Here is a 25,823-nt window from a genome sequence, read left to right as displayed (position 1 = left end):
ACGGGCTCATGAGCCTACAGCGCGGCCATTAATATGGAAGCACAGCTGCGCGGCACCGATTCAGAGGGGGGGGCATGCTCTGCAACGTGGGGCTGCCGACTAGAGAAAAAAGCCTCAATAGGATCCTGAGGCTTTCCTCTCTGCAGGGCAGGAACTTGTTTTAAACCCGAGCTTCAGCTTGGGGTCACTTTAAAGCTGAACTATCACAAATACCTTTTGTTTTAAGAAGGCAAAATTACATTTAGCATTGCTTTTTGATAGAGGGCTTTTTGGTCTTTTTTAGTCATTTATACCTTCCAGGTGGTTCTGGTCACCATGAGCTGTCTGGGTATTCCCAAGTCGTAGACCTGTGAAACGTCTTGTTATAAGTTGTGGAACTCCTGCATTGTGCATCGTTGTATGTTGTCTCTCCTCTCTTTTCCAGCAATTGTCAGAATGGCCACATGAACTGCACATTCTCTGCTTGTCCCCAAGATGGGGGCTTCTCCCAGTGGTCACCCTGGAGTCCCTGCTCTGTCACCTGTGGAGGGCTGGGCAATATGACAAGGTCACGTGACTGCTCTGACCCCCCACCAGCCAATGGGGGAAGAGACTGTGAAGGTCCCAGCATGGATATAAAATACTGCCAGACACCAGAGTGTGAAGGTGAAGCACAGAAAATATGTATGTCACATCCTGTATATAATATGCATAATTTACACTAACTAGGCCCTGGATACCTGGAGGATTTGTTGCAACTGGGTCACACCTCCCACAGCCTTGCATCAAAAGCATCCAATAACCTGACCACCCCCAGAGTCCAACTTAAAACCTTCAGAGCCAGAGCCTTTTGTCATGCTGCCCCTACCCTTTGGAACACCATGCCACACCCAATCAAGACAGCTCCAACCCTAGAGAACTTTAAATCAAAACCTTTTTAGTCTGGCATGTATGATCACATAACTTTTTCACCTATACACATCACTATGCACTGATCTGAGACAAGTTTATGCGCTTTGGGTCCTACATGAAAAATAAAACACTTTACAAATCGAAGCAGAACAATTTGGCACTGGCAAATTTGGGCGCCACATAGACCGTAATGTGAATCACGGGGGGGGGAATAATCAGCATTTATCGGCTTCGTGCTACGTCCAAATTTGTCAGTGCCGATTTTACATGTATGCTTACTAATGCTTCATCGCTGTCGGGGCCGGATTTGTACTCTTAACCACCCAAAGCCACTGTCACCAGCCGCCCCCCTTCGGTATAGGTAGCAAGATGAACCCTCCCCTCTTCCTTCCAGTATAGGTAGCCAGGTGACCCCTCCCCCTTTTCCGCCAGTATATGTAGCCAGATGACCCCTCCCACCTTTCCCTCCAGTATATGTAGCCAGGTGACCCCTCCCCCCTTTCCTCCAGTATAGGTAGCCAGATGACCCCTCCCACCTTTCCCTCCAGTATATGTAGCCAGGTGACCCCTCCCCCCTTTCCTCCAGTATAGGTAACCAGATGACTCCCTTAATCCCCCCTTTTCCCACCCCCCTTTCAGTATAGTCAGTATAGTCAGCTCACCTTCACACCGCAGCAGCCATCAGTGTCACGCATTTCTCCACTCATCTCCAGTGCAGAAGCTTCCTTTTCCTTTCCGTTTCCAATGCTGCCCAAGTCCATAGCCGCCGGCCACAATGCAAGTGTGCACAGAGAGCAAGGTGGCCACTGCACAGGTGGCTGGCAGCAGGGAGCTCGAGCACCTGCCTGATCTCCCTGCATTGCAGCATTTCCAAGCTTGCAAATGCTGCACCATTTTAGCCTGCTGCTTTGGTGCCCTTGCATCTGTGGTGCCCTAGGCCATGGCCTAGGTGGCCTAGGCCGAAATCCGGCCCTGATCGTTGTAATATGTTTATTTTGTAGTAAATAGAAGGCAGCGTTTATTGTATAATGTTGAGTCATTTTCACATGTGATGTAATATGCTCTCCTGCCCCCTTCCCTTGGATATTATGCCTTCTAATCATCGGCTACATCTGTACTTTCCTGCATTTTATCTTTGCATCTCCTGTTTCATTGCAGATGTCACAACGCCAACACCGGAGCCTCCGGCAAACATAACAGGTAACACGACGTCCAGTGATGGTCAGCCACCATTAAAGAGGGATTGTCTGCGAAAAATTAAATTCCATTTACCCACTGCTCTGTGTTTAATATGAAGCCTGCAACCTGATCCTGCAGTGCAAGCACTTCAATCTATTCAGAAATGTTTCTGCTGTAATTAATCTTATCTCAGTCAGCCTGGCTCTATTTTTTTCACTGCAACGAGTAGGAAGCTTGTCATCCCCCCTCCCACAATCCTGCTCCTCACTGATTGGCTGAGGGATATTCAGGGCTGAGGGATTGGCTGAGGGCAGGAAAAAAAAATAATGGAGGAAATGACATCCGGATTGGCTTCAGTTAGAGGGAATCAAGATGAAAAATGACAGGAACAGAATTCTCTTTATTTACTACTGTACTGTTTATAAAATCCACTGAAATAAAAATGTGGACAGTACAATACATCTGTTATGTAAGTAGAAGTAGTTATCTACTTATATATGTGTTTTTTTTCCTGAGATGGCATGGCTGTCCATGCTGCTTTCACCAGACTGGTCAATGCGGTTATCTCACTAATGATTGAGGTCTCTGATAGTAGTCAGTAGGATGCCTCTCATCAGTGCAGTCTGTCAGAGGTTGGTGCAGCATCCAGCAGTGATTAGTGCAGTTACTTGTGCTAATAAGAGTACCGTAGAGTCCCTTTATTGTAAACTCCAAGGAACTGGGGCAAGTAGTTCACTATATCAAAACTTTTATTATATCAGAAATTGTCATACTCAAGCACAAAGTTTACTATAGCACTGTATCTTAATTTGCTCAGTAATTAGGAGTCATTTTTTTTTCTTTTCATTGCTTCAGGAAGCGAGCACAGACAGCGTCTAAGCTAGATCAAAATGCATAGTGCTCAGTATGCAGGGATTTGCATGCAATAATCATGCAACCGCTTGCACAGGAAGCATAGGTCTCACCTGTTGCAGGTACAGTACATATAGTGTGCTCCAGACGCGGATCTAGAAGGGTGCAGGCATGGCACGTGCCCCAGGCGACCTCCCTCTTCAAACATTGGTTGGGGGGCCGGGGGGTGCAGTTCTGCTGACAGCATTCCTGAGTCTAAGGGAGTAACAACCATCCAGCAGCCTGGCCGTCTCAGTCTTTGTCATATATCTACATTAGAGGCTATTGAGAGGTGAGCTCTGAACTTTTCCCACTCTCCCTAACACAGATCATGTCTCAGTCCCCTGAGATAGTGTCAGATGCTCCAGGTCTGGAGGTTACAGGGTCTCCTATTAATTCTCCTCTCTGTCATTCACACATTCCTCAGCCTTATCTCAGTGTGCTGTTTACTTACTTTTATTTATGACACTCTCTGCACTTTAACCACTATCCTGCTGGCATCTCTGTGGCCAGTTTTAACAACGTGTCTCTTGTACAGTGTACCTCAATAGTTAAAATTCATTATATTTCTAGCTCAGTATCTATCTACTGATATTTAGTCAGGCTTTTATTATGTTATAATCGTCACTGCAAATGTTTCATTGCTTTCATTCATATGAGAGTGGTGGCTGCCATATTTATTTCCTTTTAAACAATACCAGTTGCATAGAAATCGTGCTGATCTTTCTGGTCACCTGAAACAAGCATGCAGCTAATCTTGTCAGATGTGTTATAGACCTTTCATCTGCATGGTTGTTCAGGATCTATGGCTAAGGCAGGGAACACACTTGCCTTTCAGTTTTCTGCTCATGTTTTTCTGCTCATGTTTTTCTGCTCATGTTTTTCTGCATACCAAGTGTGTTTCTATGCAGAAAAACGTGCGTTTTTTTCACAACAGATAATGTAATTGATACAGAAAACTGACAAAATGAGCAGAATTATCATGCAGAATGTCCGGTTTTTTTTTCTGTGCAAGAAAAACACATTAAGTGGGAACTAGCCCTTTGATTAACATGAGTTCTTCTGTGCAGAAAACGCATATGAAAATGGTCAAGTATGTTCCCTGTCTTAAAGAGAACCTGAAGTGAGTAAAAATATTTAAAATAAACGCATGACGTAGCTGCAAATGAAGATTACATACTAACCTCACCATCAGTTCCTCTCAGAAGCTCACCATTTTCTTCTTACAGTGATCCCTTCAAGTTCTGACATTATTTTGTCAGAACTGAAATATACCAGTTGCTGTCAGTTATATATCAGTAGCTGTCAGTTACAACTGAATGTGCAAGGTAATGTCCATGTTTCCCTATGGCTCAAGTGGCAATATTACAGTTTAACAGTGTGTTGACCAGCAAGCTGTTAGGGGGTAATGGCCATTTTTAAAATGGAGGATGGAGAGTTCTATTGATCACAGTGGACAAATGAGGCAGTGGACAGGAGAGGAGAAAGAGATTGAGGAGTAGACTACACAGGAGGTAAGTATGTGTATTGTTATTTTGATTTTTTTATTTTCAGTTCAGGTTCTCTTTAAAGTACTTGAGGCAGAGGATCAAGAATAGCCTAATTTATTTCATAGTGACTGTTACATTCTGGTATTTGTGTGTACACATGTGTTCTTTTTGCATGATGGGGTTAGCCTGTTTAAAAAGGTTAAACAGGATGCTGTTGATTGTAGGTGTGTGTGTGTCTGTGTGTGTGCGTGGGGGGGGCGCAATGTTATTATTTGCCATGGGCGCTGTCTTGCCTAGATACGCCACTGGTGTGCTCCTCTGTTCACATTTTTGTGCAGTCTGGATGATACGATAGTGTTGCAGCCATGCACAAGCAAGTCACAGATGACACGCAATTCCCTCAGCAATCAGGCAGCAGCTTACACAGGAAGTATAGGTCTCGCCAGTAGACGCAGCTTGCAGTCTTTAGCCTATGCACTGGCCGGGGTTTTGAGGTCATCCATGCGGGTGTAATGTAGCGTGCAGTTAGTGAGCAGGCTACAAGTGGCTTCCAGCCCGCCCACCGACCATGGCTCATGGGTCTCTGACTGACGTTTGACAAATGTCCCACCCACTTTCCACTATAGCCAGATACTGCAGGGGCTAAAAAACAGGTTCACTTTAACCAAAATTCTATTATATCCAGGTTTATTTTACCAGGCGCTGAGCCAGGACCTGGGCATTTAGTTTATTGTATTCAAAGTTTTACTGTATCAGTTTACTATAACAAGATTATACTGTATTTAGTGTGGTCACTCTCATTAGTCTGAACAGTCTCTCAGTAATCAGCGCACTGTCACCATGATAATATTCCCGCAGGCCCAGAGGAGGAGTTTGGAGTCTGGTCCCCTTGGACTCCGTGCTCCAGGAGCTGTTCGGACCGCGAGTTGCCTGCAGTGAAGACGCGGTCGCGGTTCTGTCCCGCTGGAAGGAATTGCAGTGGAGAATCTTTCCAGGAGAGTGTCTGTAACCTGCCACAATGCACAGGTGAGACCTGCTGCGATGTATAACATGACTCCAGTGCTACACTGTTTATGTTAAAATACATTTTTATTGAGATGAAACAAGAAAAATAAAACAAATAAATCTATGTAAATTGCATAAAATACACACTAACATCAGCATATCTCCCAACTGTCCTTCTTTTGGAACCTTGTCCCTCTGTCCCTCTTTCTCCCTCATTTTGTGCCTCTTTCTTCCTCATTTGTCCCCCTTTCAGGACTAATATACAGATTTATGTAAATATGTATATTTTTTCCTACTGAACATGTGTTTAATTGACTCTAAACTTTATTCCCATCCTTTAAATTGATATATTTCTTATTTTCGATTGTTCATATGAAGTAAAATGAACCAGATAGAAAGGACCATCGTGGTTTGAATTCTAAAACAGCATATTTTTCCTATGAAATCTTAATGGCATGCGTGACTAGGGGTGTGTTGGGGACGTGGTTACAGGGATGGCCTAAGTGTCCCTCTGTCTTATCTGAAAAAGTTGGGAGGTATGACATCAGTGCTTTAGATACAGTAGTTTTCCAATAGGTTGCCCTTCCAAAAAACAAGCTCAGATTGAAGAACATATAAGGCTGAGCTTTACTTGACCACCTGGGATTGGCCTTCTGCTTTGATGGTCAACGTCCAACTCTTCACCTTAAAGCGGACCCAAACCAAACATTTTTTTTTAATTCAAAATATTTAGTTGCACCACTCTGACACATACAAAGATAAATAAACACTCCTTCAAACCTATGAGCATTTCAGTGCATGCTTTTCACCCTTCTTTTTTCATAACTAGGGTTATACAGGGAGCAGCCATTAGCAATTCCGCCATTGCTGAACACCTTCTACTTCACCAGTTTGCCGGATTTTGTCGCGGCAATTTGCATACCTCCCAACATTTAACTTTCAGAAAGCGGGACACTTAGGCCACACCCCTGGCCACACCCCCAACCCCCTAGTCACGCCCACCAAAAAGGTTTTTGAAATAAATATTTTTAATTAATAAATATTAAATACTCCCGAAAGGGGAGGCGCGTGAGGGTGCCAGTGGGTGGGGAGGAGGGTGAGAGTGGCCGTGGGTGGGCAGAGAGGGGAAAAAAACTGATCGAGGCACCAGCCCGGGGATGCGGTATGCGGCATGGATGGCCGCCGCCATTAAGTTCCTCCCTCCCTCCTAATGTGCCCCCCCCCCCCCTGCCTGCAGAGTAAAAAAATACACAGCGGAGCGGGCTGTCATTAATCTTATCATTGCCTCTCGTACCGGGATCTCATCTGGTCTTCTCGGCTTCCTGCTTCCTGTGACTTCCTGTGACCAGATGAGAAGCCTAGAAGAGCCAGATCCCGGTATGGAGAGGGAATGATAAGATTAATGACAGCCCGCTCCGCTGCGCATTTTACTCTGCAGGCAGGGGGGACACTGGGGGCACATAGGGAGGGAGGAACTTAATGCCGCATACCGCATCCCCGGGCTGGTGCCTCGATCATCCTCTCCGTGACAAATGCACGCTGCCCAGTGACAGCGTGAGGGAGGGCTCAAAACGTGGCACTTGGACCCTATGAATTTGAAAGGAAGGGAGGGGTTCCTCCAATAAATGTAAAATATTTTATATTTGTCATCATGCAGCTGAAAAAAGGCTGCTATTTATATCATAATTTAGAAAATAGATTTTATTCATTGTTTTGATGGAGCTTCTGTGTCTCGTGTGGTGAATTTGAATCAGGAAAAATAGCCCAGCTCCCATGATGAAGCCGGGTCTATCTTTTCGCGGTGATGCATGAAGATGGGTAAGAGATCAGAGCCGCATCATTCACAAGAAAACTTCTTAAATATTTTCTTTAGAAAGCTTCCAGTTAACAAATAATGCATACCCATTAGGCTCTCATTGATGTTCGGTGGGAAAATCATCTTCTGTGTGGTGTGGAGTTCCCCAATGACCTTGTCATTTCACCTCAGTTATTGCGGAGAGACAGTTAGTAGCTGTGTGTATGCTCTGTGCTATTATTATTGTCATTATGTTTTCTGATATCCCCTCTACCTATCTGACCTCCCCTCAGGTCCAGACACCCCGCCTTGTGTGGGGGAGGAGTGCAGTGAGCGGAATTGTTCCTGGAACGCCTGGTCAAACTGGAGCGAGTGTTCCCGGTCCTGCGGGGTGGGGCAGCAGAGACGTTTCCGGACTTACAATCCACCCGGAGAGAGGGGTCTGTGGTGTGACGATATCCTGACTGGAAACACAGAGAGGAGGTTCTGCAACCTGCAGGCCTGTAAAGGTAACATCTGCAGGGGCGTACACAGCACCTGATACATATGATACATAGGTCTCATTTAGCGCAAAATCTCAGCATGACGCCCCAGATCTCCCCCTCCCCAGCAGCCATGACCAGCGAAGTTCTCTCAGCATGACTCCCCAGATCTCTCCCCTCCCCAGCAGCCATGATCAGTGAGCATGACACCCCAAATCTCCGCCCTCCCCAGCAGCCATGCCCAGCGAGGTTCTCTCACCATAACGCCCCAGAACTCTGCCCCTCCTCAGCAGCCATGCCCAGCGAGGTTCTCTTAGCATGACGCCCCTGATCTCTGCCCTTCCCAGCAGCCATGACCAGCGAGGTTCTCTCAGCATGATGCCCCAGATCTCCGCCCTCCCCAGCAGCCATGACCAGTGAGGATCTCTCAGCATGACACCCCAGATCTCCCCCCTCCCCAGCAGCCATGCCCAACGAGGTTCTCTTAGCATGATGCCCCAGATCTCCCTCTCCCCAGTAGCCATGCCCAGCGAGGATCTCTCAGCATGACGCCCCAGATCTCCACCCTCCCAAGCAGCCATGCCCAGCGAGGATCTCTCAGCATGACGTCCCAGATCTCTCTCCTCCCCAGCAGCCATGACCAGCGAGGTTCTCTCAGCATGATGCCCCAGATCTCTCCCCTCCCCAGCAGCCATGACCAGCGAGGTTCTCTCAGCATGATGCCCCAGATCTCTCCCCCCCCCCCAGCAGCCATGACCAGTGAAGTTCTCTCAGCATGACTCCCCAGATCTCTCCCCTCAACAGCAGCCATGATAAGAGAACATGACGCCCCAAATCTCCGCCCTCCCCAGCAGCCATGCCCAGCGAGGTTCTCTCAGCATGACGCCCCAGATCTCCGCCCTCCCCAGCAGCCATGCCCAGCGAGGTTCTCTCAGCATGACGCCCCAGATCTCCCTCTCCCCAGCAGCCATGACCAGCGAGGTTCTCTCGGCATGATGCCCCTGATCTCCGCCCTTCCCAGCAGCCATGACCAGCGAGGTTCTCTCAGCATGATGCCCCAGATTTCCCCCCTCCCCAGCAGCCATGTCCAGCCAGGATCTCTCAGCATGACGCCCCAGATCTCCCCCCTCCCCAGCAGCCATGACCAGTGAGCATGATGCCCCAAATCTCCGCCCTCTCCAGCAGCCATGACCAGCGAGGTTCTCTCAGCATGACGCCCCAGATCTCCCCCCTCCCCAGTAGCCATGGCCAGCGAGGTTCTGTCAGCATGACGCCCCAGATCTCTCCCATTCCCAGCAGCCATGACCAGCGAGGTTCTCACTGCTGCTTTTATAGGGGTATTTCACCTTCCTGGAAGCTGGTAAAAGCAATGGGACAGCTGATTGGTTGCCTTTGTAAGAGTTCCTCCTCTTTCTGCAGGGTGCTATTTCAGGGTGAAGCAAACTGTGGTTGATTTACTGGGGGCTATTAAGCTATTAGGTAATAGCTTAATAAAGTTTGCAGCCCTCACCATGGTCATATATAACATATGCCTAATCCAGTCAGACTTCAGTCAGGGCACCTGATCGGCATATTTGTTCAGGGTCTATGTGGCTAAAAGTATTAGAGGCAGAGGATCGTCAGGAATTCCAGGTAATGTGCATTGTTATGTGCAAGGAAATAAACATGTCAGCCTCCATATCCTTCTCACTTCAGGGCCCATATGAGGGCCCAACTTTTTCTCCTGAGTTCTATCCTAGGTGATATTTTCATAACTTGTCAATAAAATGACATTTAAGCCACCAGCAAGCAAGATAATACTCAGAATAATTTTGATAATACATATTCAACTACTTTTTGATTGTCAATTGTGCTAAACCGTCATTTTAAAGAAAAAATGAAAAATTATTTCCTAGGAGAAAACTCAGAAGAAAAAGTAAATTGCATATAGGCCCAGGTCTGCTTAAAAAAAAAAAAAAAAAAGACAGCCTGAAGGGGGTGCTGGTGTTTCAAATTTGCAACATTGCTCTGAATTCACCGGAACACCACATTTCAGCACCATTCAGCACTGAACCTGCGGACAGCGTCAGAGGAGTTCAATTACTTTAGTTTCAGGGTGCGTTTTAACTTGACTCTATGTTTTCCTTTCGGCTTTGAAAGAAGGAAGTATGGGAGTCCTGTGAAATGTGCCGTGAAGCAGTGAAGAAGTATGGGAACTCCCCCTGGCCCTGTCCGCAAGTTCAGTGCTGAATGGTGCTGAGATGTGGTGTTCCGGTGAATTCGGAGCGACGCTCCAAATTCGGAGGCACTTGTACCTGTCTGCACTTTCTAAAAGCTCCTTGTACTGCCTGATGAAGGGGTATATCACCTGTGACATGTGTTGCATTTTTGTGGAGTTACCTTGAATAAAATTACTTTTTCATTGAAAACTGACTCTTGGGTCTACTTATAGGAGGTAAGTCCACCACTATCTACCTTTGTAATAATAATAATCTGAACATTTGTATAGTGCTTTTCTCCTGTCGGACTCAAAGCACTCAAGAGCTGCAGCCACTGGGACACGCTCAAGAGGCCACCCTACAGTGTTAGGGAGTCTTGCCTTGAACGCCTTATTGAATAAGTACTGACCATGGACAAGAATCAAACCCTGGTCTCCCACGTCAAAGGCAGTGCCCTTAACCAGTACACTATCCAGCCACACGTAAATGGTTTTTAACCATTTTATTCTTACCTGGCTTCTCTGTAAACATTCTCTTTATTTTGTGATTCCACCCTTGGTGGAGGAGTGTTACCCCCTTTTTCCCACTTCTACGGAGAGCTACATCCGGGTCTAGTCTCCCCACCTGCCTACATAGTGGTTATCGCAGGTAATCCGCCTTTGTGAGTATATCTGCTCATATAATGCAGTATTGGGGCTCTCAGTCCTTTTTGTTTTTTAAGTGATGTTGCAACTTCGAACACCAACACTATCTGAAAGTACTGCAGAGTAAAATCTCTTACCTGATCTTTACAGATTGCCCAGCAGGCTCACAGTGAACCAGAACTCTTAGGAGTGTGTAAGGGCCTAAAAAAGGACCAAAAAGAACTCTTATTAACCACTTGCCGACCAGGGGTGATTTGCCTGATCTGTGCTGCGTGGGCTCTCCAGCCCGCAGCACAGATCAGTATTATGCCAGGGCGATCAGATTTCCCCCCTTTTTTCCCCACTAGGGGGATGTCCTGCCGGGGGGAGGGGGGGGGTCTGATCGCCGCCGGCCATCTGCGTTTTGCGGGGGGGGGCTCCTCAAAGCCCCCCTCCGCAGCCATTTCCACCCTCTACCTCCTTACCTCCCTCCCTCCCTCTCTCCGTAATGCGCAGGACGGAGTTCCGTCCTGCGCATTGAAGGATAGGCTTCCGCCTATCAGATGCCGGCGATCCCCGGCCAATCAGAGGCCGGGGATCGCCGATCTGCCCTACGGCGCTGCTGCGCAGCAGCGCCGTATGAAGTAAACAGCGGGGATTTCTTCCCCGCGTGTTTACATTTTGCCGGCGAGCCGCGATCGGTGGCTCTCCGGCTGTTCACGGAGACACCCTCCGTGAACTGACATGGAAAGGCCGCTCGAGCGGCCGTTTCCATGGTAACCCGCAGACGACCAGTTTACGCCAATCGGCGTTAGCTGGTCGTCAAGAGGTTAAAGTGCTATGCAAAACAGATGTTTGCCTTCTTAAAACAGATTTGCCATTATTCAGGTTGGATTGAGCTCTGAGGCGTCCTTCATATCTCCCTCATAACAAACTGACTCAGCGTTGCATTCCAGCGGTTCTGGTGGTGTGTTTAGCTTGCAAGAGAGCCCAAGGTGGGCACATATAATTAAAAAAAAAACTATGCTACCAGATCCTGGGGGCTGGGAGGATCAGGTAGACGCTCATCCACGCTGCTCTCCACCGCTACATTGGCGTGCTTTCACTTTTGTGACCTTTGGGGTCACGACGCTGGAAGGAGAGAGAGATTCCCTCCCAGCATGCATGGAGGCGGGGGAGCAACAGGGGGCGCGGCCAGGGAAAGACAGCTGCCCAATGGCAGCTGGCAAAAGCCTGCAGGAACGCCCCTAGTGGGTTTTTTGAGCAGGGAATTCCTATCCTCCCATTACTCTCCGAAATAGCTACAATCATTGTTTTGTTAATTTCGGGGGGCTATAGCGGGGGGGGGGGGGGGGGGCAGAGAGCGGCGTGGGGGGAACACAGAGGCATGCAAGTCATGAGCCAGGGAACATGCCTCTGTGTCCCATCTGCCACCACCTTGGGTTCTCTTTCACTGACAACAAAGTGACTATTTACATGATCAGCAGTGATGCATTGTGGGACACCTCAGAGCTCACTCCAACCTGAATACATACCTTCTGATTTAAGAAAGCAAATATCTGTTTTGCATGATCTTTTCTCTAGTGCTGCTATGTACCACTGTTGTACTTTTTACTGATGATCGAATAAAGATATGGATTTTTAATACGATGAAGGAGTGTGGACAACAGAGCAGAGTCCCAGTGGATTGGCGTACAGCCCACGTTTTCCCATTATTTAAGAAGGGCAAAAAATCTGATCCAGGAAATTATAGACCTGTAAGCTTAACATCAGTTGTATGCAAACTATTTGAGGGGTTACTAAGAGATACTATACATGACTTCATAGTAGAAAATAATCTTATTTCTCAGCATCAACATGGGTTTACTAAAGACAGGTCCTGTTTGACTAACATGCTCAGCTTTTATGAGGTAGTGAATGCTAATATGGATATTGGGAATGCTGTAGATGTGATATACTTGGACTTTGCAAAGGCCTTCGACACTGTTCCCCACAGAAGTCTGGTGCAAAAGTTGAGGATGCAAGGACTGGGGAAGAGTTTGTGTGCATGGATAGGGAACTGGCTAATGGACAAAAAACAAAGAGTTGTGGTCAATGGATCGTACTCAAAATGGGAGACTGTTAGCAGTGGGGTCCCACAGGGGTCTGTACTGGGTCCAGTGCTCTTCAATTTATTTATTAATGACCTAGTAGATGCAGTAGTGAGTAATGTTGCTATTTTTGCAGATGATACAAAATTGTGCAGAATCATCAACTCTCAGGAAGATAGTGTCATATTGCAACAGGATCTGGATAGGATGGCTATATGGGCACATACATGGCAGATGAAATTCAATGTTGACAAATGTAAAGTCATGCATTTTGGTCGTACCAATGGTCTAGCACCATACAAAATAAATGGGATACAGTTGGGAACATCAAACTTGGAGAAGGACTTAGGAGTACTCAGGGCAGTTTCTAGGCTAAATTTCACCCAGTTCGGGAGTCAAAAAATGCGCCCCCCCCCCCCATCCCCCCCCCCCCCCCCCCCACCCCAAATCAAAGCTGCTAAGTGAAATCATGTCAAAAGGCTTCTTGAAACCAACTCACCATTTTTATTTATTTTTTACTCTGCATCTGACCACCTGCCCAGGGAAAAAAGAGCGCCCCCTCCGCCCCCTAGCCAGGGAGTCACAGTATGGTGGTCTGACCACCTGCCCAGGGAAAAAAGAGCACCCCCCCTCCCCCCTAGCCAGGGAGTCACAGTCAGACCATGGTGGAGCCCACCATGGTCTGACTGTGACTCCCTGGCTGGGGATGGGGGTGTACTCTTTTTGCCCTGGGCTGGTTGGTGGTCAGACTCTGACCACCAGCCCAGGGCAAAAAAAGCGCCCCCCTACCCCCAGCCAGGGAGTCACACTGTTAGACCATCACCATGGTGGGCTCTGACCACCAGCCCAGGGCAAAAAGAACGGAGGTGCTAGCGGGCAGCGGCAGCAAGGGCCAAGGCACACACTAGCAGCAGTGGCCAAAAAGACTCCACCTTCTGGGGCTGGGCTCCGCCGCACACTGCTGTTGCACAGTAGGAGGAAACGTCCGTGACAGGATCGATGTCATCGCAATGCCGCTCCTGTCACGCTGACGCTCCTGTCACGTGCCGTCAACACGCAGGAGCGCCCAGAAGGATCTAGTAAGCCGGTGATCGCGCTGGTGCACAGCTCCTCCTGCCTCTCGCTGCACTGCGTCCGCGTGTCACCGGCTCCTAGCAGTGACATGACGTCACATCCTTCTGCCTGGCGTAGGGTGACCATATTTTAATTTCCAAAAAAGAGGACGATCACAACAGCATGTGGGCGTGGTCATGGGAAGGGCCAAATATACAAGACCTTAGCATTGTGCTGTCCAACTTCACGGGCATGGAGGGACTTTTTTTTCCCAGAACACATGGTGGAGGGCCGGCCGACCACAAAATGCAATCAGATTCGCATAAGATTTCCCCACAAAATGCAATGAGATTGGCAACAGATTTCCACACAAATAGAATCAGATTGGCAGCATATTTCTCTACAAATGCATTGAGATTGGCAGGATATTTCCCCACAAATGCTATGAGATTGGCAGCACATTTCCCCACAAAAGCAATCTTATTGGCAGCACATTTCCCCACAAATGCAGTCTAATTGGCAGCACATTTCCCCACAAATGCAATCTAATTGGCAGCACATTTCCCCACAAATGCAATCTTATTGGCAACACATTTTCCCACAAATGCAATCATATTGGCAGCACATTTCCCCACAAATGCAATCATATTGGCAGCACATTTTCCCACAAATGCAATCTAATTGGCAGCACATTTCCCCTACAAATGCAATCTAATTGGCAGCACATTTCCCCACAAATGCAATCTTATTGGCAATACATTTTCCCACAAATGCAATCATATTGGCAGCACATTTCCCCACAAATGCAATCTTACTGGCAGCACATTTCCCCACAAATGCAATGAGATTGGCAGCATATTCCCCCAAATGCAATGAGATTGGCAGCACATTCCCCCACAAAATGCTCTTCCTGCCACCCTCAGCACAGTTGCTCCCACTCATGTCTGCTCGGTGTGTATCACTCACCGCATGGCAGCTTCAGCTACACACATACATCCCCTCCTCTTCCATTAGCCCCAGCGGCACGCACTGACTTGAGGCCCCCCTCCCTGAAATTAGTGGCACGCAAAGCACACTTCGTAAAAAAATAAACACCAAAGAAAGCGCAAAACGCTGAAAAATTGGGTGTGGCCAAGATGTGCTGTGGGTAGAGCCAATTACTAGCAAAATGCAGGTAGTCCCCGGTAACCATACGAGATAGCTTACACGAGGTGCCCTCAGTTTAGGTAGCGAGCTATAGGTGCTGGAGTATAGGTAGCCAAAAAAATCAAACTGATCACTTGCTTCTCCGTGAGTTTCCCTAGACAGGGCCTTCCCTGACATTTAGTGACATGACTATGTACCCTGTAAAGCACCAGAGAAGACATCTGTGCTGTATAAATTAATAACATTAAGGTAGTTAAAGAGAGTCTGAAGCGTACAAAATTACCTCTTTTTTTAGGCAGTCCTCTTCAGCATTGATGGCATAACTTAAACGCTGCTATCCTGGAGGCAGAGCTACAGTGCTAAAGAGGAATGCCTAAAAGAAGATGTCATTTTGTAGGCTTCAGAGACATTGCTGATTATACACCCTGAGGAAACAGAGTAATAAACAGAATAGGAAGGAGATGGTAGGAAAGAGAGAAAGAAAAAGAGCCAGGGAAGAGAATACAGAGCAGGGAGTGTGGGGGAAAGAGGACACATGCATAAAAGGAAGAGAAATGTGGGAAAGAGAAAAGGGGGATATATGAAGTGGAGGCATTGCAGAGGGGATAAAGACAGTCACACACAGTATGGGACAAAAGAGGAACAGCAGGGAGAATTCACAAAGTCTGTAGCCTTCACTTGTCCCGTTTGACAGGAGCATGTCCCGTTTGACAGGACATGCTGATAAATGTAGATAGGGAGGGGGGCTGGGAAGGGACACTGGAAGAGGAGAGCTCAGAGGCAGTCAAGCTAATCTAAACTGTCCCAGCTTACACAGTGCTGCTCCCAGTACTACAGACGTCTGCTGTCAGCATTACCTGTATCACTGGCAACTGCAACACCAGACTGCCCTGCACTATTGATCCATTGTTCTGATCAGAATAATAAATCAATAGTGCAGGGCACTCTGTGTCACAGCAGCCAGTGATACAGGCAATAATGACAGATGACTTCTGTAAACTGGAGAGTGAAGCACTGTGCACTGCTGCTACCTCTCCCTGCTAGCCTGCCAGTCAGAAAGCTTGCTAAAAATCCTTTCCTTCCACTCACCGTGCCGCTGCTACGCTGATCTCCTCTGGCCAGGGGGAAATCACAACATCCATGGTGTACCAGATTGTGTCTCAGAGACACATTGAAAGTGCCGCTGTGTGGCCGGGACAGGAAGGGGGCGGGGCCCCACATCCCATACAGGAAGAAGCTGGAGGCTGTGGAGTGTTGACTGTTGAAAATCTGTGTGACGCTGCCTGCTCGGCTGCTGCGCCTGCTATTATTTCAGAGCAGGCAGCGCGCCGAGCCTCTGCATCAGTCAGTGACATTACATGCCATGCTAGCTTGCCGCCCCTGTACCCGGACATTTAAAATAACCCGCTGGTCGCCCCGGACAGGTCGGAAAAAGTGGACCTGTCCGGGGAAAAGAGGATGCCTGGTCTGCCTAGCCTGGCGCCCCCCAATTTGTCACTCTCATCGGCGCCCCGTTCAGCAGAACCGGCTGAACGGGGCAAGAAACGGCCCTGGGAGTACTCATCGACAACAAGTTAAATAATCGTACTCATCGACAACAAGTTAAATAATCGTGCAGCTAAAGCGAACAAAATTTTGGGATGCATTAAAAGGGAAATAAAAACTCGAAATGCTAGCATAATATTGCCCCTGTTTAACTCTCTAGTAAGGCCACATCTGGAATATGGAATTCAGTTCTGGGCACCACATTACAAAAAAGATATTGCAGTTTTAGAGCAGGTGCAGAGACGAGCTACAAAATTGATACGTGGGATGGAAGGTCTCGCTTACCAAGCAAGGTTAGATAAACTGGGTTTATTTAGTCTAGAGAAAAGACGCCTTAGAGGAGATCTAATTAACATGTATAAATACATCAGAGGGCAATATAATAGCTTGGCGGATGAGCTTTTTGTCCCTAGGCCTTCTCAAAGGACTAGAGGACATGAGCTGCGCATGGAGGAAAAACGTTTTAGCCATTTATTTAGGAAAGGGTTCTTTACAGTAAGAGTGATTAAGATGTGGAATGCATTGCCACAGGAAGTCGTTATGGCAAACTCTATACCTGCATTTAAAGGGGGCTTAGATGCTTTCCTTGCGTTGAAAGACATCCATGACTACAATTACTAGGTTATGCCTAATGATGTTGATCCAGGGATTTTATCTGATTGCCATCTGGAGTCAGGAAGGAATTTTTCCCTTTTAGGGCTAATTGGACCATGCCTTGTGGGGGTTTTTTCGCCTTCCTCTGGATCAACAGGGGTATGTGGGGGACGGGCTGGAGTTGTACTTTGTACTGGTTGAACTCGATGGACGTATGTCTTTTTTCAACCAAAATAACTATGTAACTATGTAACTATGTAACTTTGCCTCAGATGGTGGTTAGGAGTGGTGTTCCTGTCTCCTGCACCCTCCTACACACAGCACAGTGATATGTGGTGAGGTGGACCAGCCTCCTTTTCTTTTTCTTACATACCCAGTAAACACTGATCTACACACTCATCGCAGACATGGTTTTCAGCAAAGTCTTAGATGACCTCTTCAGGTAGTAGTTGAAGAAAAAAATCGTTTTTCCTAACTTCAGAATTGGAAGGGTTCTGAACGCAGTTAGTTCAGGTGGAATCTACATGATGTCTTGCTATTCTATTCTTCTATTCTACATTCTTGCTATTCTTCCAGTTAACGGCGAATGGTCTAAGTGGAGCCCCTGGTCGTGGTGTGACCGCACATGTGGTGGAGGGAGGTCAGTCAGAAGCCGGAGCTGCAGCAGCCCACCACCTAAAAATGGAGGACGGGATTGTGAGGGGGAGAAATACCAAGTGCGGATCTGCAACCCCAAACCCTGCGGTGAGTCCAGAGTGGAAGCCACATGCAGTGCTGTATATATGTTACCATTCTGTTCTTGTTACCTTGACAATGGGGACCAATCTTGGTCATGCAAATAAAAGTATGTCATGTTGATAGAATAAACAAGGATTCGTTCTTTACTGGAGTGTGAAGCCCCTAGCTGGGTGAAAATGAGTATTTTGTTATGTATAAAGATTACTTTCATGCACTAGTTATTATGTTTCTGTTTTCCCTGCCTACCGTGTTTACTGACTATTGCCCGCTTGTGTCTCCATGAAGCTGAGGGCTGCCCGCTGGCTATGCTGGAAGTGCCATGTGCCAATCGCTGCCCCCGGCGGTGCTCAGACTTGCAGCAAGGAATTGTGTGCCTGGATGGAGAGGCCTGTGAGCGGGGATGCAGGTGCCCACCAGGTAGGTGGCCTTTCTCTGCTACTTACAGCACTCTAACAGTGACTTCAGTACATAATGCCTGATCCTCTGTGTCTTCCAGGGATGCTGGAGCAGGACGGGGTGTGTGTGCCCATCACGCAGTGTGATTGTACAGACAGCAGGGGGCAGAGCTGGACAGCAATGAGCTCCCTCCAGGAGGACTGCAACAACTGCACCTGCATAGACGGGAGTCTCTTCTGCACCAACCACACCTGCCCCAGTCAGGACTGTAAATGGAGTCAGTGGTCAGCCTGGTCCCAGTGCTCTGTCACTTGTGGGAGTGGCCTGCAGACTCGCTTCAGGTAACTCCAGCACAGAAAGACCAATCAGTATCTGTCTTTTATAGACCAGCCTACTTTACACTGATGAAACCTGATCAGTGATTGGTCATCCCATCCTGCCTCACATCACAGCTCCTCCCAGAATGTTTTGTTTATCTAACCACATACACATTGCAAGTCATTTTAAGGCTAACTCTACTCAAAGCCATTATATCACCTTTAAATAATTGCTGCACCCAATAACCAGGGGCTCCCCCTCTCTCTATCCTATATGGAGAGGGGAGGGGAGAGGTTGAATGGGGTGGCATTAGCCAAGAATTAAACAGCGGGACACTGGAAAGCTATAATACTCTACAGGGACACTGCAAAAGTTTGCAAGTATTGTATTGTGACAGGTGCAGAATTGAGCCCTGTACATTAAAGCTTTTGCCTATGCAGCCTGTGCCCAAAAACAGTCTTGGTTGAGAAAGTATGTGTTTTTATCTTGATATTTACATGTATATATTGTGTTTAAAGATTAGATCCAGTACTCAGGATGGGGGTGTGAAGAAGATATTTAACCACTTGCAGATTCCTGCTACATATATATGCCCTACAGTGTTTACCTCCTTGTTTTCGAGACATACGTGCCCCCAAAACCATCTAGCTAGCCAAACACGGATCTGTGAATGGGAACATATGTTTCCAAAGCTGATCAAAGTGCCTGCGCAATGAATAATCACTGGAATCAGTAAGGTGCATGTGATAATTCGTAAAATGAAAGTAAAACCACACTTACATTCACTTTCTGTGTACTATCTACAGTACACAGGATAAAGTGTGGGTACATTTAGTGGACAAATGTTAAATATATTTAATAAAGAAATTCCTTATAGTTATTTTCCCCTTATACCCCATAGTTGAGGCCAGAGCCCACTAACGCATTTGTGTCCACTGACCACTTCTGTCTGCCTTTCAGCATCTGTAACATAGTTGTGTTTCTGAAAAGCGGACACAAATGGGTTAGTGGGCTCTGGCCCTTACCAAAACAAGACACTTGGGGAAAAAAAGTGATAACATTTAAAAAGAAAATGCAGAAATAGTTACCAAAAATTCACATACAATTGTGTGCTAAGCACACTATGACACTAATGAAAAAAGTTCAAAAACCCGTAATTGCAAAAGTATAAATCCATTTATTGCTAAATATTCTATAAAAGATAACGCAGTGTGAACCCCAGAGTGCAAAACCCCCCCATATAAAAAGACCCAGGATTCAAGCCCCAACGCCACCCACAAGCAATACCCCTGACATGGGAGAGAAACCACCACAGGTAGGCCTCCCTGTCTTCAACCCTCAGAGCTCTTATGGGACAGGCCTGCCCAAGAAAAAGTTCTTGATGTTGTCAGCAAAGCAACATGCTGTGTGGCATCTAGCTGGAGAAGTTCATATTATGGCATGTAGCACAATTCCTGCATGCAGACTAGAGAAGCAAAACGCTATCATTCAATTCACTAATACTGATGAAATTTCTCAGTCTCTCCAATGATGATGGCACAAATATTCATCCAGCACGATTGCTATGCACTGCTTAAGCGGCAGGTAACAGTTCATAATTCAAATATATGGACATGATGCAATTGTAATCCACAATGGAGTTATATTGTTGCTTACCAGCTCCTTCCTGGGTATGCTGTGGGAGTGCTGCAGCAAAGGATCCGGGCTAGGTGGCTGAGTCACCATACAGAAAGTGAGTCCAGATAGCAACTGGTTTTCTACCCTGTCAGGGACGTCTCCCTGTCACAGGGAAAAGTAGATGTGGAGATAACCAGGGGACACGCCAGAGCCTCTCCCCTCTTCACACAGTTCAATCGAACGCTGTAGTCAGCATGAACTTCCTAGTGACATCACTCACTCTCCTCCTACGGTGGCTCTGCACAACCACAAAGGATTGACGTTTCAGCTGTGAGCCAGCTTTTCTCAGAATCAAAAGCACTTGTATTGCCATCTAGTGGACTTTTATAGCCGGTGCATTGCAGGATTTCAACATTAACTCTTTCCCTGCCTAATTGCTTTCCTATTTTTCCATCAAATGGCTTATTGCTGTGCATATTTTTACATTTTTACATTCAATTACATAATAAAAGAATGTTTGGGGAGGGAGGATGGGGGGGAGAAAAACAAGAGAACCAAAACCCCACATTCTCATCATCCATACTATACCATGATGGTATTTATTACCAAAAGAGACGAGGGCTGCAGTTACAGGAACACTTTTAGATTTAAATCAGAATTGAGGCCTTTGGGCACCAAACTGTCACATCTGTAGATCCACATACATTCCTTCTGGTATAAAATTTTATCAAAGTCACCCCGCCTGCCACTTATTTGCAATCTATAAATCCCTTTATACTTTAAGCCTTCTGGATTTCCCTGATGAAATTCTTCAAAGTGTACTGCCAGGGGACTAGACTGCTCTTTCTTCTTAATATCTTTTATATGTTCCTTAATTCTGGAACCCACGTCTCTCTTTGTTTTGCCTACGTAAATCTTTTCACATGGACATATTATTTGGTATATAACCCTTGTGGTCATACAGTTTATAAAGCTATTGATTTTATATTCTTCTGTTCCCTCACTGTTAGAAAAGATATTTCCTTGTTGCACGTATCTACACACCTTACAACCAGCGCATCTATACATGCCTTTTAAATTACTGATGCGTGGAGTCGCTATTTCACTTCTCACCAACATATCACCAAGATTTTTGCACCTTCTTGCCGTTATTTGTGGTACTTTTCCCACTATTTTGGCTATGTCATTATCCAATAACAATACTCCCCAATTTTTATTCAATACTTCACGCATCTGCTGCCAATGGCTTCCATACCTCGTTATTATTCGTGTGACTTCACTGTCACCATTCTTTTCGTTTTCTTTTTTCCGCAATAATTGTTCTCTTTCTGTTTTAAGGGCTCACACATATGCCCTTTCAGCATTCTATTGGAATAGCCTCGTTCCTTTAAACGTTTTTGTAGGGCCTGGCCCTCTTTTCTATATTCATCCAAGTCGGCACAATTGCGCCTGATACGTAAAATAGTTACCTTAGGGACTCAGATTTTTTTTATTTATATATATTGTATGTCATTGGGGTATATTACTGTTATTTTTGCAAATAAGGGATTGTAATTAGTGATAAAGTATAAACAAATACAAAATGGAACAAAAATACACCTTTATTTCCAAATAAAGTATATTCACCATACATTGTACAAGGCTCATAATTTAAATGTTGTAATAACCAGGACATATGGGCAAATAAAATGTGTGTGTGTTTTCTATAGTAGCACTTTTTATTTAAAAACTATAATGGCTACAAACTGAGATATAATGACCTGTTTTAATTTTTTTCTTATTCCTTTTAAAATGCATAGGATATAAATTAATTCTTAAGAAAAAGTACCACCCAAAGAAAGCCTAGTTTGTCCAGCAATAAAAACAAAACAAGATATAAATCAATTAGATGTGATAAGTAGCGATAAAGTTTCCTACAACAATGACTTGTAACTCCAAGTGTAGCTCCGAGTTCACTGATAGGCAGACATGTTTCGCAGCCAAAAGCTGCCTCTTCAGAGACGCATGAAAATCATAAACAATCGAGTCCAGGAAACACAACTCTCTCCAAATTCTGTGATGTTATAAACAAAAGTTTGTCAGAGCAGTGCATCACTCCTCTGTTTCGGGGGTTCGTACCTCCGAAGAAGCAGCTTTTGGCTGCAAAACACAGGTCAGACTCTCAGTGGACTCTATATTATAGTCTGTAGTGGACCAGTGATGATCATATTCAACTAATTCCAATTACGCAAAATGCCATGTCAATTTTCACATTTACGCCTATATGTAATTACAAATTGTTTTAACTCAATTGATTTTGTATAATCATTAGTAATTTCGCACACATTTTTGCATAATTTTTGCGTAATTTCATGCCGACTTTGGCAGTGAATAGCAAAGCCACATATGTTAAGGAGAATAGTGGGTACATGTAATGATCTGCAGGCGATTTCCAGCCAACGCTCACAACGTGTGCGGAAGCAGGAGGAAATCGTCACAGTCACAGAAGCAAAGTACCCAGTATTAATTTGTAGAGGAGAATTCCAACCAGCAGATGGAGCTGTGGAGTGCAGAGGAATAAACCCTCTGCACAGCCACAGATGCCAGATTGAAATTGCACGACTGAGCAACAAAACAATAACTCAGAAGAAAGCAAAGACAGAGACAGACAACATGAATGTCCACCAATCTAGTCGCCACCCCGCGACGGTAGACATATCACGTCAAAGCAGACCAGAGTGAGAAAGCTAACCGCAAGAGAAGCGATTGCTATCAGCAACACAAGACTGAGCAAAGACAGAGCCACCCCGCGACGGTAGAAATATCACGTCAAAACAGACCAGAGTGAGAAAGCTAACCGCAAGAGAAGCGATTGCTATCAGCAACACAAGACTGAGTAAAGACAGAGCGTGACTGAGTAAGGAAGACACAGCAAAGAACCACAATCTGAACGTCAAAGAAAACAACAAACGAACTAGCTAAACGCGGTCCCCGCACAATATGCGAAACAGAGACTAGCGCGTTAACGGTACGGCCACCGCACGATAAGAGTATCAGTGACAAAACGTACCAACCCTAACACATGAACACAAACCATGACGACAGACAAATAACGCGAACGCTTGCTAATCGGTTGCCTCACCCCAGACAACAGCAAGTACTGGACTAAACAGACTAAAGGAGCAACCAATAGCAACCGCAGCTAAGGTTATACTCCAGGAGACAAACAAGGGAGATCCACCGCCTCTATCGCTAGGGCGAATGCGATCTAGGAGCGAAACCAAACGATTCACTGTCAGCCACCGCAGGTGCCAGTACAATTGCAAGGACAAGACAAGACAGCACAGGAATACACAGTACAAATAACACAGAACCTGACTGCGCTATAGGAAATGCAAAATGCACTCCCCAATTATAACTACACTAGAATATTCCTTCAAAAAGTACTTGTCGTTTTAAAGGAAATCAATTTTAAAAAATGCAAAGAAAAATGTTTTTTAAACTCAGAAAAATGGCAGTTTAAAAACCATTTTTCTTTGCATTTTTAAAATCGGTTCTCTCAAAAACTACAAGGTGTTTTTGAAACATTCTTTTTTTTGTCTTGTGCCCAGTATTCTCCTTAACATATGTATAATTGGTAGCATGTATGGAGGCTATGCTATTAACCACTAAAGTCGGCACAAAATGACGCGAAAAATGACACGAAATTACAAATAATTACAATTGCATACAAAATTAATTTTAAGATTTTCCTTTAAATTTCACATTACCATTATGATACGTAATTATGCCTAGGCGTAATTTCTGCTCATCACTAATTTGGACAGTCCAGGTCATGCTTAGTAAACATTATAATATAATGTATGTACCATCAGGTCTTCTACTTCAGGATCAGAGAGGAAGCTATGCCAGACGCCAGAGAGCCAATCCCGCCCGTGTTACCATGAGAGATGCCCTGAGCTGTGCCCCCACAATGGTTCCAACCGCCGCATCGGTGACGTCTGGCTTGTGGGCGAGTGTCAGCAGTGGTCAGTATCTCTATGTTCTTCCTGGGATAAGACAAAAGGGCTCGTTTACTCTTATGGCCCATAAACACGCTCGATCACTGTTGCTATAAAATGAGCGATCTCCGGCGGAAAGCACATTCAAATTAAATAATGGCACAATGACGGTCTGCCGATTGGTAGTAGAATTACGAAAATGATGACCTGGTCTTTAAAGATCATTTGTACAAATGACTCACATCAATTATTGTCCGAACTGATCCACCAGGACAGATCGGTCTTTATGAGCATTAATCGTGGTCATTTAACGTCGTTGGTACACTTTAATTTCAATGATTCTCAGCTCACCCGTTGTTGGTTTTGGGCGATAGCGCTCGAGCAGGTGTACAGAGCTTTGGAAATTATGCTTCAGATGAGAAATGCTGGAGGTAAGTGGAAGGAAAGACTTAGAATAGGTGCAGCATAGGGTGAATACTAAAACCTTGAGTGGAAGGAGAGTAGTGGTGGTGGTTGAGCAGCCTGCTTTGTCCTATGGGGAAACAAAGGGAGGCAGTAGCCTGTTCTGTCCTACGGGGAGAGGATGGGGAAAGACAAGCAACAAGGGCCTGGAGATATGAGAGGGAGGAAGTGATTCCATAAAATAGGTGCAGCGCAGGTAAAGTGCTGGAGATGTAAGAGGGAGGAAGCGACTCCATAGAATAGGGTGCAGCATAGGGGATGTCCTGGAGATTTGATAGCGAGGAAGTGACTCCATAGAATAGGGTGCAGCACAGGGGAAGTCCTAGAGATGTGAGAGGGAGGAAGTGATCCCATAGAATAGGTGTAGCACAGGGGAAGCCCTAGAGATGTGAGAGGGAGGAAGTGATCCCATAGAATAGGTGTAGCACAGGGGAAGCCCTGGAGATGTGAGAGGGAGGAAGTGATTCCATAGAATAGGGTGCAGCACAGGGGAAGCCCTGGAGATGTGAGAGGGAGGAAGTGATCCCATAGAATAGGTGTAGCACAGGGGAAGCCCTGGAGATGTGAGAGGGAGGAAGTGATTCCATAGAATAGGGTGCAGCACAGGGGAAGCCCTAGAGATGTGAGAGGGAGGAAGTAATTGCATAGAATAGGTGCAGCACAAGGGAAGCCCTGGAGATGTGAGAGGGAGGAAGTAATTCCGTAGAATAGGTGTAGCACAAGGGAAGGCCTGTAGATGTGAGAGGGAGGAAGTTATTCCATAGAAAAGGTGCAGCACAGGAGAAGTCCTGGAGATGTGAGAGGGAGGAAGTCATTCCATAGAATAGGTGCAACACAGGGGAAGTCTTGGAGATGTAAGAGGGAGGAAGCGACTCCATAGAATAGGGTGCACTGCAGCATAGGGGAAGCCCTGGAGATGTGAGAGGGTGGAAGTGGTTCCCTAGAATATGTGCAGCACAGGAGAAGTCCTGGAGATGTAAGAGGGAGGAAGTGACTCCATACAATCGGTGCAGCACTGGGGAAGTCCTGGAGATATGATAGACTTTGCTGCTTTTCTTGTCCTTTTGACTCTGTGTGACTACCTTTGTCTCTCCCTCCAGTATCTGCACCCCAGAGGGGAATTACTGCCAGGACATTGAATGCAAAGGTGAGCAAACACTTTGGCCCACATGACATTACTTTTTTACTCCTACATTTTCTCATACATACAGAAATTATAGAGATCACATGAGCTCCATGTGTCAGTGTGGTGCTGGGCGTGTCCGTACAGAAATTATAGAGATCACATGAGCTCCATGTGTCAGTGTGGTGCTAGCCGTGTCCATACAGA

The 25,823-nt window shown here is 46.1% G+C and overlaps 2 protein-coding genes across 6 annotated transcripts in view; one reads left to right on the top strand and one right to left on the bottom strand.

The window, feature by feature from the left end:
• LOC137518100 (uncharacterized) overlaps nucleotides 1–20,283 on the bottom strand; it is a 266,833-nt gene extending 246,550 nt beyond the window's left edge. For 2 of the 3 annotated variants that reach the window (XM_068235420.1, XM_068235425.1), the window contains exon 1: nucleotides 20,091–20,283. The gene's annotated coding sequence lies outside the window, so the exon portion shown is untranslated. Of the gene's footprint in view, nucleotides 1–10,712; nucleotides 10,765–20,090 lie in introns of those variants that run through there. The other variant, XM_068235422.1, reaches the window with a different exon arrangement.
• The window catches only part of LOC137518095 (SCO-spondin-like), a 296,678-nt gene that overhangs the window by 213,596 nt on the left and 57,259 nt on the right, over nucleotides 1–25,823 (top strand). For all 3 annotated transcript variants that reach the window (XM_068235412.1, XM_068235411.1, XM_068235413.1), the window contains 9 exons: nucleotides 425–645; nucleotides 2,050–2,091; nucleotides 5,310–5,477; nucleotides 7,545–7,760; nucleotides 17,559–17,726; nucleotides 18,006–18,137; nucleotides 18,217–18,457; nucleotides 23,906–24,058; nucleotides 25,594–25,640. In XM_068235412.1, coding sequence (XP_068091513.1) covers nucleotides 425–645; nucleotides 2,050–2,091; nucleotides 5,310–5,477; nucleotides 7,545–7,760; nucleotides 17,559–17,726; nucleotides 18,006–18,137; nucleotides 18,217–18,457; nucleotides 23,906–24,058; nucleotides 25,594–25,640 — 1,388 coding nt within the window. The remainder of the gene's footprint in view (nucleotides 1–424; nucleotides 646–2,049; nucleotides 2,092–5,309; nucleotides 5,478–7,544; nucleotides 7,761–17,558; nucleotides 17,727–18,005; nucleotides 18,138–18,216; nucleotides 18,458–23,905; nucleotides 24,059–25,593; nucleotides 25,641–25,823) is intronic.

Source organism: Hyperolius riggenbachi, chromosome 5 (assembly GCF_040937935.1).
Source record: "Hyperolius riggenbachi isolate aHypRig1 chromosome 5, aHypRig1.pri, whole genome shotgun sequence".
Classification (NCBI taxonomy): domain Eukaryota; kingdom Metazoa; phylum Chordata; class Amphibia; order Anura; family Hyperoliidae; genus Hyperolius; species Hyperolius riggenbachi.
Note: the sequence above shows the minus strand (reverse complement) of the source record. Positions and strands in the feature narration are given on the sequence as shown.